A 10,046-nucleotide genomic window follows, 5' to 3' on the forward strand; every position below is an offset into this window, starting at 1 on the left:
GGCCTCTCCTTCCATGCACACCCACCCAGGGGCACTGCCTGAGTGCCCCAGAGGACCAAGTGGCGTCCTCCTCGGGGGACAACATCCAGAGTATCTGGACCCAGAAGACCAGAAGAGGAGCAGAGAGGCAAACACACTTCCAGGAAGTTCTCTCAAGCCAGGGGGGTCCAGCTTACCCAGGACCAGTGAAGTGCACGGGGAATAATGAGGGACTATTATTATGGTCAGCTCCCAGGACCCACTGTTGACCAGCACCAAGGAGGGAAGGAAAGTGACCTCCAGGGCCTGGGGAGCCTTCTGGGGCCATGCAGCAGCCTGTGGGAAAATCCCTTGAGTCAACTGTATCCCTCTTTTATTTCTGAGGTTTCCTCTAGGAAGCCCTCCCAAACCACCACCCAAGTCCTGCTAGCTGCTTGGCCTTGAACTCTGGGCAGGACCCACCCCTTCTTGGCGGCTCATCTTGGACCAATCACTCCCCCATCTGTTAAATGTGAACCTGAGATCTAGATGGGATAAAGTAACTGTGGGTCATAAGCCCCTTCCAAGGGCTTTTCCTTCCAGCTCTAGGGGGGGTGCCAAAGGCAGCCCAGGGGTGAGGAATGAGGCCTGGGTGGCCGCCTGCAGCCCCCACTGGAATCTTCCCTGCCCCTCCCTCCCAGATTAACCGAAACCTGCTAATTGTGGCTGCCCTCTGCACGCTCCCCTCCCCCACCGCGTATTTCTACCTCCCTTGGCCTCCCCTCCCCTCCCCCTTCCATCCGAATGATAAAGGGCTTGGCCCGCCAGCCCCCGCCTGGCCTCAGGCCCCAGCTCTTCCTCACCACACTGCCCCAGTGCCCTGCGCCCACCACCCGGCCGGACCCCTGCCCACGTGGCCTGCTTCCTCTGCATGGGGCCCTGCAGCAACCCCCACCTGGGGCTCCCCGGGGGAGAGTCGCCCTCCCAGCCCCCCCAGAGGAGGAAGAAGAGATACCTGCGGCATGACAAGCCCCCCTACACCTACTTGGCCATGATCGCCCTGGTGATCCAGGCCGCACCCTCCCGCAGGCTGAAGCTGGCCCAGGTGAGAGGATCCCCGCCCGCTCTCCCTCACACTCCGTGATCGGACCTGTCCCCGGAAGCGTCCTCCACCTGGCCCCTGCTCGGAGGCTCAGGCTCCGGCCTCCACCCCGACCTGGCCCTACCCAGCCATGCCAGTGGGGCCGGTCCCGGCCGGGGCACCCAGGGAGAGCTAAAGCACTTAGGCAGGCCCCTTCCCGGCGAGGGGGGCCACGCAGAGGCGAGGGGAGGGGCAGCGTGGCCCCCCGCCCACGCGCCCCGGCTCACGGCGCCCGCTGCCCGCCCGATGGTTTCAGATCATCCGTCAGGTCCAGGCCGTGTTCCCCTTCTTCAGGGACGATTACGAGGGCTGGAAAGACTCCATCCGCCACAACCTCTCCTCCAACCGATGCTTCCGCAAGGTGGGGCAGGGCGAGGGTCGGAGCCTGGGGGCGGGACGCGGGCGGAAATCCTGAGTATCCGGGGTCGTACAGCCCCACCCAAGCCTGCCCCACTCCTCCACCAGGTGCCCAAAGATCCCACGAAGCCCCAGGCCAAGGGCAACTTCTGGGCGGTCGACGTGAGCCTGATCCCAGCCGAGGCGCTGCGGCTGCAGAACACGGCCCTGTGCAGGCGCTGGCAGAGCAGGGGTGCGAGGGGAGCCTTCGCCAAGGACCTGGGCCCCTATGTGCTGCATGGCCGGCCCTACCGGCCGCCCAGTCCCCAGCCGCCGCCCCGCGAGGGCTTCAGCATTAAGTCTCTGCTAGGGGACTCCGGGGAGGGGGCGCCGCCGAGCAGCCCGAGTCGGTCAGGCTCAGTTCGCATAGGGGAGGAAGAGGCACCCACTCCAGTCCCCCACTCTGAGAGGCCTCTGTGGCCCGTCTGCCCCCTCCCAGGGTCCCTGAGAGCAGAAGGGGAGACTTCCCAGGGGGGAAACAGCAGGCCCTCGCTCCTCTCCCCTGAACCCAGAGCCTGGCCCCTCCACTTACTGCAGGGTACCCCAGGCCCTGGGGGACTCCCTGGTGGAAGCCACAGGGCCTCGCTTTGGGGGCAGCTACCTACCTCCTACTTGCCCATTTACACTCCCAACGTGGTGATGCCATTTGCCCCACTGCCACCCACCTCCTGCCCCCGGTGCCCCCCCTCAACCAGCACAGGCTATTGGGGGGTGGTCCCTGAAACCCATGGCCCCCCAAGGCTGCTCTGGGATCTAGACGCCCTCTTCCAGGGGGTGCCACCCAACAAAAGCATCTATGATGCGTGGGTTAGCCACCCCCGAGACCTGGCTGCCCCTACCCCAGGCTGGCTACTCTCCTGGTACAGCCTGTGAGGCTCCCAGGGCAGGGGCTGCTTTCCTCTCCCACCCTCTCCTGCCACCCTTAGGCCTGTTGAGGGGAAACCAAGATATGTGTGGCTCCGCCTTGAGACACGAGGTACCAGCCGTGCTGAGAGTCCGCGTGTTTATTGGACACTGCAGAAGAGCTGTGGCCCAACTGGGCACCACCGCAGCCCTGATGGTCAGTCAGGCCTCTCTTACCCAGAGAGGCAAGGCTGGAAGGAGCAGGGCTCTGCTGGAAGTAGCCCTTCCTGGTCCCACCTTCTCCAGCCCTCTATCCATGTATCCATCTATCCATCCATCCATCACCATCTGTCACTTCCCCTCCCTGGCTCCGGGCTGGGGGAGGGAAGACCTAATGACCGCCCCAGCCGCTCCATCCCTAAATCCTGTCCCCCCACCACTGTTGCCTGGCAAAGAGGTAGCACCTTTGGGGGGAGGGGACGGAGAATGGAGACCCTACCTGGTTGTGGTGGTGGTAGTGGGGAAGATAACAGTAAAGGAACAAACGACATTTTCATGCAAGTCTGATGTTTGGTGATGGGGTAGTGAGTCTGGTGGCCACTTGGCCAGGGTCTGCCTCCGCGGCTCTGGGATCCCCTGCTGTGCGCCGCGATAACAGCAGATGGTGATAAGCAAAGGGCTAAGGGCCGGGGCGGCGGAGGTGGGGGGGTGGGGGTGATCATTACCCCAGGCGGAACACTCCTGGGGGCGGGAGAGAAAGGGGTGGACTCTGGGAGTCTGGGGGGCAGCGGGCCCCCCAGAGATCAAGGAGGTCGTGGGGGAATAGGGACTTTGCTGCCTCTGCCGGCAGAGACGCGACCTAGACTCCTCGGGCAGGACTACGAAGGCAGGTCCTCCGGCGGTGCCAGGGCCGAGCTGGAGCCGCTGTCCAGGCCGGGGCTTGGAGGGCTGCCCGGCGAGGGCGTGGCGGTGCAGGGGGTCCCAGAGAGTGGTGTGTCGGTGCTCAAGGAGGAGGGCGTCCCGGAGCGCGGGGCCCTGCGGGGCCTAGCAGGCCCCAGCTCCACTCGCCCCACTCGCTCGGCGAACTTGAGCGAGCACACGGTCTCGCCGAGATCCTCGGGCCGCGTGGAGACCTACGGGGAGCGGCGCTGGTGGGCGGGCCCGGGTGGGCGGCGCCTGGCATGCAAACAACCCTCCCGCGGGCCGCGGCCGCCTGGCCCCACCTGCAGCAGCAGCACAGCGGTGGCGCCGGGGCCCAGTGCGGGCTGCAGCAGGCGCGTGAGCTGCGAGTCGCGGAAAGGCACGTGTGGCCGGCGGGCCCGCAGCGCGGCCATCACTCCTCCCAGCGCCAGCAGCGAGCGGTTGATGGTCCGAGCCTCCCGCAGACGCTGAGCGCCGTCCCGGTCTTCATGCGACGTGCCGGCCGCCCCTGCTTTCCAGGCGCGCTCGGACCCTGCCAGGTCCACTAGGTGCAGCGTGCCTGCAGGGGCGAGCGAGCCCGGCGTGGAGGGAGGTTCGGTCTTGGGTGCAGCGAAGCCCCCCGCAGGACTCAGACGCCGAGGTACCTGCGGTGCCGGGACCGCTTGATGGGGACGCCGTGCGCAGCGTCAGCGTGACCAGGGCGTGCGAACGAGAGCTGTGCTGGTTCATGGCTGTGGCGGCGGTGGCCCGGTTGCTCCTCCCCAGGTTCAGCATCTGGAGGACGGAGAACAGGGCTGGCCTGCTGCGGCGTCCGCGGCCCAGGTGGGAGTACAGGGCGGGGGCTTGGAGGACTGCGCAGCCCCACCGGGCAGCCTCACCTGGTGCAACGACTCCAGATTGGGCACGTCCCAGTGGGTGAGGCCAGCCACCTGGATCCCCCCTTCGCCTGCTGGGCCCTGCCTCACTGCCAGGCGCTGGGGAGGCCCTGGGGCTAGGAGGTCCCTGGTGAAAAAGGGGAGGGCTCTGTTGGGGGTTCTGGGGGTCGGAGCCAGAAGTTGGGTCCCCGGGCGGGGAGGAGGCACCGTTTGCGGCCCTGACCTGACAGCCTCGTTGTAGATCTCCACCATGCTGAGGGTCACGTGGTGCTGTCCCCCTGTTCCCATCTCCCGGAACAGTGACTGCAGCGCCCTAGGAGCTATGCCAGGGTCCTCAGGCGGGCCCTGAGGACGGGGTGGGGTGCCTCATCGGGCTCACATCCCAGCCCCTGGCCCCAGGAGCCACCCAGACTGCCCCCTTTCCCACCTCCATGCTGTAGGTCTTTCCCGTCCCTGTCTGACCATAGGTGAAAATGCAGACACTGTAGCCTCCGAGGCATGACAGCACAGCCGACTCCAGCTCCCTGAAGACCTAGGGTTAGGAGGGGTTGGGAGGGGCCCTAAGCCCCAGGACCTGGGGCAAGGTGTGAACAAAACTTGATTCCCCTGGAAGGAGGCTGGCTCTAGGGGAGCACAGTGGAAGAGTGGATCTCCCAACAGACAGGTGAGGCTCCCGGGAGAAGGTGGCATTTGCCAGGCAAAGAAGGGAAGGGACGTGACAGGTAGCAGGAACAGGTGATGCAGAGTATTGGAATCCTGATAAATTGACTTCTTGGAAGGCTGGGGGTGTAGCAGTCAAGAGCCCAGACCCTGGGCTTGATGGCCAAGTTCAAACCCTGGGTGTGACTGGAGGCAAGTCACTCATCTTGCCCTCCGTGAGAGAGATGAGGACGGTAGTGGCACCTGTTGTGAGGATTAAGTGAGAATGTGGACCAAGAGGACTAGTGCAGCACTTGGCACGTGAAAGATGAACCCAGAGGGTCCCATGAGTGGAGGTTGGTGGGCAACCAGGATCCTGGAAGTCGGGCCCTGGGAGGGTACAGAGAGGCAGGTGAAGGGGAGATGGAGCTGGGACTTGCATCCTGCTGGCAACTGGACACCAGCAGCAGCCTCTTGAGCAATGACACAGTCAGCCAGCTTTTGTGCCCAGAAGGTGGCAGGTAACTACTGGGCTGTCAGATCTCTTTGAAATTTTGGTTGCCAGCTACGAGGGCAGAATCCAGAATTGCCAGTGAGGTTGCTAAGATTCCATGACTAGAAAGGAGCATTGGGGGCGCTACTGCAGACAGAGATAGGGGATACAGGTGAGGGAGTCCAGTAACAGAATCCTTTAGCTCTTTCAGCCAGAATTGGAGGACCCTGTCTAGGAAGGCTACCCAGAAGACAGTAGACAAGGGGCCCCTGTTCAGGGCTGCAGTTGGGATGGAGGCTGAAGACAGGGTGGGGGTGGTACGGGGGGTAAATAGAGGTAGGTGGAAAACAGCTGCGGTGCCCCAAAAGGCGGGGGAGGGAGTACCTGCCAGGCATTCTCATCACAGTCTGTCCCCGTGAGGCCAGCACAGGTCTGGGTCTCTGATAGCTCTGCCCCTTGCCTCACCCACTCCCAGCTCTCAGCCTTGTTTCCTGAGCTCTAGTTGCAAGTTGGCGTGCAGTGAAGATAGTGTGCGGGAAACAAGGCAGCGGGGAGCTGGGGTTGGAAGCTCACCGGTGCCCCCCCCACTCCCCTTGGCCACAAAGCAAGGAGAGCTACCCACCCTCAGAGCTGACCATCTCTGGACCCTGGGCCAGGGGAGTGGGCAGCCAGTGAAACCTGCGGGAAGGAGGTCACAGTACTGACCTCACAACAACAACAGCACCCCAGCCACGCTCCACAGCCCCCTGAGTAACCATCGCCTCAAACATACTCATTTTCCTTTGTTTCCTGACACTAAGTTATTTTTGAAAATGTTAGTCTTCCTATTTAAGCCGTAAAGTCTGTCTCCCCCAGCCTGCAGACTTTGGTGGGGGGATGCAAAGCGGAAACCCTGGAAAGAAAGTAGGTGCCCAGCTAGGATACCAGTCCTGCCTCCCCGACCCTCGGGCTCCCTTCCCTTCCCTGCTGGAGTCCAGCCGCCCTCTCTCCTGGGAGGGCAGACAGACAGGAGCCTTCTCTGGTCTCCAGGAAACTCTGAGTGGCAGTCGACACAGGTGAAAGGGTGGAGCATCACCTCCTCCTGGCTGGCGTGTGGAGGGAAGACCCAGTCCAGGCGGAAGCGACGCCGGTGCCCTCGATAGCGGGTGGTGACAGTGCCACCCGGACCGGGCTCTAAGCTCACCAAGTTGGACGGTGTCCCTGGCCTCAGCCGACAGAGCACACGGATGTTTCCTGGGGTGGAGATCAGGTCAGGGGGCTGCCTCCCAGATCCTGAAGCACGGAGAGCCTCCACGTCCCCCACCTCTGCCGCCCCAGCCCTTTGCTCCCCAAGCCTGCCATACCCTTGAGCTCCAGCAGCCGCCCTGGGCATCCAGTTGGGGGCCCCTGCTGTGCTTCCAGGAGCTGAGTCCCAGCCCCGCCCGCTGACAGTGCCCCCAGCGCCCACGATACCTGGGAGCACAGAGAGGTGAAGAAGGGGAAGGCAGTGGGGAGAGCGAGGGATGGGGTGCTGAGGGCAATATCCACCACGTGGCCCCCAGCTGTGGGAATCCACAACTTTCAGTGGCTTCAGACCCTTGGGGCATCATTCAGTGGGCCTGGGATGGAGCTCAGGGACCCGAGGAGAACCGTGAGCTTCCTGGCAATCCTGTGAGGGATTCACCGTCACCCCAGTTTGCACAGAACATAGTTGTTCTGGTTCCAGAACCTAAGATTTGCAGTAGACGAGACAAGACCCTGGGGCTGGAAAGGAAGGGAGAGCAGGGGTTCCCCAAGGGAAGGCCAGTGACGAGGCTGCACAGAGAACAAGTGCAAGGGAAGGGAGCGAGCGGTCCTGACCTGGCCCCGGGCTTCGCTCAGCGAACCCTGGCAGCTCTGGGTAAAAGTGCTGACCAGTCCTCGGAGGTCCCCACAGCCCTGACGCAAGCTGGCCATGCGAGCACGAAGTCCTGGGGGCAGGAAGGCTGTTGTGAGGGCAAGCCCAGACCCCACAGCCCTCCCATGAGCTCTGGGGCCCCAGCCCTTACCTGCCAGCTGCGCGCGCACCTGCTGCAGCTCCCTCCTGCAGTTCTCCTCGGTCTCCTGCTGGAGCTGCCGGAGGGCCCCCCGAAGGCCCTGCAGCTGCACCTCCTGCACCCCTAGCTGCCCCACCCAACCCCGGCCCTGTCACTGAGGACACAGGCACTTACCAGGCTCTGCCTCAGACACCCCCTCCCATAGCCCCAGACTTCCCAGCCCCTGGGCCCAGAGCCCACCTGGACTCGGAGAGCTTCTGTGGTGTCCTGGGCCTCCTGAAGCCGGCCCCGGAGCTGCAGCAGTGCCTCTGCCTCCTCCTGCTCCTGCAAGGGGAGTGGGGGCCAGCTGAACTATGGAGCCAGGAGGAAACTCAGGGAGGGGCACTCCAGCTGCCCCATTTTACAGATGAGAAAGTCAAGTCAACAGGGGCTCACAAAGCTGGTCACACATCCATGCCTCCCAATTCCATGCAGGGCTCCTTTCCCCAAGTCTCTCTGCTCTCCTGACATCAGTCACTGGGGCAAACCACGGACTGAAAAGAGGGGATTCTCCCATGGGCATCAGTCTCCTTGACAAGGCTACCATGCATTTGCCGCCCACAGTCCGGGCCTCAGGTCTGAAGGGTCAGAGGGGGCTCCCTGCCTCTGCTCCAGCGAGCACAAGGTCCTGAGGAAGCCCGGGCGGTGTTGCTAGAGACCAGGGTGCAGGAGGCCCGGGCTGCAGAGACGGTAGCAGCTAAGGAGCAGGATACCTGGGGGGCCCTGTTGGCGGGGGCAGGGCCCCAGTGCAGCAGAAGGTCCCGAGTAAGGCTCAGGCTCTGTTTCAGGGCCTTGTTTTCCAGAGTCAGATGCTGAACCCTTTTCTCCGAGTCTGTCGCCCCCTGGGAGAGAAGGAAGCCCTCAAAACTCACCTGGAGGCTGACACCCTCTCATGTCCCCCTTGTCCAGCCCCCACCCCAGCAGCCTCACCACTCCCACACGCAGCTGGCCCAGCTCCTTCTCCTGCAGTTCCAGCTGCTGCTTCAGCTCTTCCAGCTGGAAAGGAGTAAAGAGCACCGGGTGGAACGCCTCCTTCCAGTCCCCTCCCAGACCCCCCCATCCCCCCACTGCCTCCTGGGCCCCTCACCTGTCCAAGGATAAGCTGTTCCAGCCGCTGCCAAGCTCTCTGGTCCTCCTCTAACTGAGGAGGGTGCTGCCCCTGGGCCTCACCCCTTGGTGAAATGGAAGGGCTTTCTTCTTGGGATGGGGATCCTGCGGTGGGGTGGACCCGGTTAGGACAGAAGAGCTCTCTGGCCTGAAGGAAGGGACACCTCACATCTGGCTGCTAGGGTTCTGGTGGGCGTCACTCCCTGGACAAACTCCCTCTTCAACTAACTCCTTACGCACCAGTAGGAGTGGGGGGCTGCACCCCTGAGGCTGGCTGCGTCGCCTGGGGCAGGACCTGCCTCCCCCTGGGGCTCCGAATCCATGCCAGGAGGGCCAAGAGCTGACCAGTCACCGTCAACAGTGGGGGAACATCACCAGGCTAGGAAAGAAACAGAAATCAAAGTGGAAAAGGATGGGGGCCGGGTGGAGAGGATACAAGGGGTATGGATGGAAATCAGTAGACCTGAGAACACAGAACAGGTTGCTATAGAAATCTCAACTCTGCTTACCTTGCTCAGGTCGGCAGAATTCCCGAAGCTCTCTTCCGCCCCCAGCTGGACTGACAGGAACTCCGCAAGACGCACGAGAGCCTCTTCCAGTGAGACCTCGGCCGGACGGCCCTCCGCTGCCCCTCCCGGCCCATCCTCGGACCCCGAGCTGCCTGCGAGGGAGTGGGATGGGTAGGCGTGCTGGGTCACGTGTCGGATGCTAGGCCACTAGCCGGCACCTGCCAGCTCCCTCCCTCCCAATGAGGGCACGGGCACCCCTGCATCTCTCGGACGGCGGCGCTCCCTCGTTGCCCCGGGAGACGCAGCACTCCCGATGCACCAACAGTACCTACCGACCAGGCCGGTCAGCTCGGTCCACAGCTCTGCGGTGGGCTTGTCGGGGCGGCGGCGACCCCCGGGCTTGCCGCGGGCACTCTAGGGAGGGAGCGGGGGGGAGCCCCTGAGGCGAGGCCAGGCAGCCCATGGGGCTCCCTGCCTCCGAGAACTGAGCCCGAGGGGTTGAAGCCGGGCTCTCAGCTTCCAGCACCAGAGACGGGGTCCTCGGCACGGCCCCTCCCCCGCGTCAGCGCCCCGGGACCTACGCAGTGCCGGCCTGCAAAACCGTTCTCCGGAAGGGGGTCGCCGGCCGAGCTGCGCCCGCCCCCGCTCACCTGGGCGGGGTTCCCAGGGTCGGCGGCCGCCGCGGCCCCGCCATCCCTGCGAAAGAGGCTGTAGAAGATGTAGATGAGCAGCGAGTAGAAGGCGTACATGAGAGCGCGGGGCGGCAGAGGGCCCCGCTTCGCGCCGCCCCGCGTCCCCGCGCCCCAACTCCGCGCCCGCCCGCTGCAGAGCCCGTGCGCATGCTCTGGCGGCCGCCCCCTCGGCACGGCCCCGCACCTCCTCTTCCAGAATCCCTACCGGTCCTCTGCGAAGGACCCTGGCGCGGCTGTACCCCCTCAGAGCCTTCTGCCCGCAGGTGTCCAACCTTTCTTCCCTCAAGCCCCTTTCTCGGCCCCTCCCCTCACCGCCGCTTCCACCCAGCGCTCCCCTCTCCGGCCCTCCCCTCCCGCCCCTTCCTCCGACCCCTCCCCTCCACCTCCTTCTCGGCCCCTTCCTCCAACCCCTCCCCGC

At 64.2% G+C, this 10,046-nt stretch overlaps 2 protein-coding genes across 6 annotated transcripts; one reads left to right on the forward strand and one right to left on the reverse strand.

Moving 5' to 3' along the window:
* The first annotated feature begins 527 nt into the window (after positions 1–527).
* Positions 528–2,370, forward strand: FOXH1 (forkhead box H1). The gene is made up of 3 exons (XM_007104720.4): positions 528–1,063; positions 1,356–1,460; positions 1,565–2,370. The coding sequence occupies exons 1-3, from the start codon at positions 890–892 to the stop codon at positions 2,366–2,368; spliced, it is 1,083 nt and encodes a 360-aa protein (XP_007104782.1). The 5' UTR covers positions 528–889; the 3' UTR covers positions 2,369–2,370.
* An 827-nt stretch (positions 2,371–3,197) lies between these two features.
* On the reverse strand, positions 3,198–9,685 carry KIFC2 (kinesin family member C2). 5 transcript variants are annotated; one of them, XM_028500406.2, is made up of 18 exons: positions 9,587–9,685; positions 9,269–9,350; positions 8,937–9,088; positions 8,668–8,806; positions 8,408–8,532; positions 8,251–8,316; positions 8,034–8,162; positions 7,522–7,605; positions 7,294–7,357; positions 7,106–7,215; positions 6,610–6,718; positions 6,342–6,499; positions 4,562–4,666; positions 4,358–4,479; positions 4,138–4,261; positions 3,904–4,033; positions 3,562–3,818; positions 3,198–3,471 (listed from the first exon to the last, which is right to left on the reverse strand). In XM_028500406.2, exons 1-18 carry the CDS (start codon positions 9,683–9,685, stop codon positions 3,217–3,219), a joined length of 2,310 nt encoding a protein of 769 aa, XP_028356207.1. In that variant the 3' UTR covers positions 3,198–3,216. The 5 variants fall into 5 exon arrangements, with proteins under 5 accessions (XP_028356207.1, XP_028356206.1, XP_054947209.1 ...); XM_028500405.2 differs by having other exon boundaries at positions 7,294–7,408; XM_055091234.1 differs by lacking the exon at positions 8,034–8,162 and having other exon boundaries at positions 7,294–7,408.
* Between the last annotated feature and the right edge of the window lie 361 nt (positions 9,686–10,046).

Source organism: Physeter macrocephalus, chromosome 15 (assembly GCF_002837175.3).
Source record: "Physeter macrocephalus isolate SW-GA chromosome 15, ASM283717v5, whole genome shotgun sequence".
NCBI lineage: Eukaryota > Metazoa > Chordata > Mammalia > Artiodactyla > Physeteridae > Physeter > Physeter macrocephalus.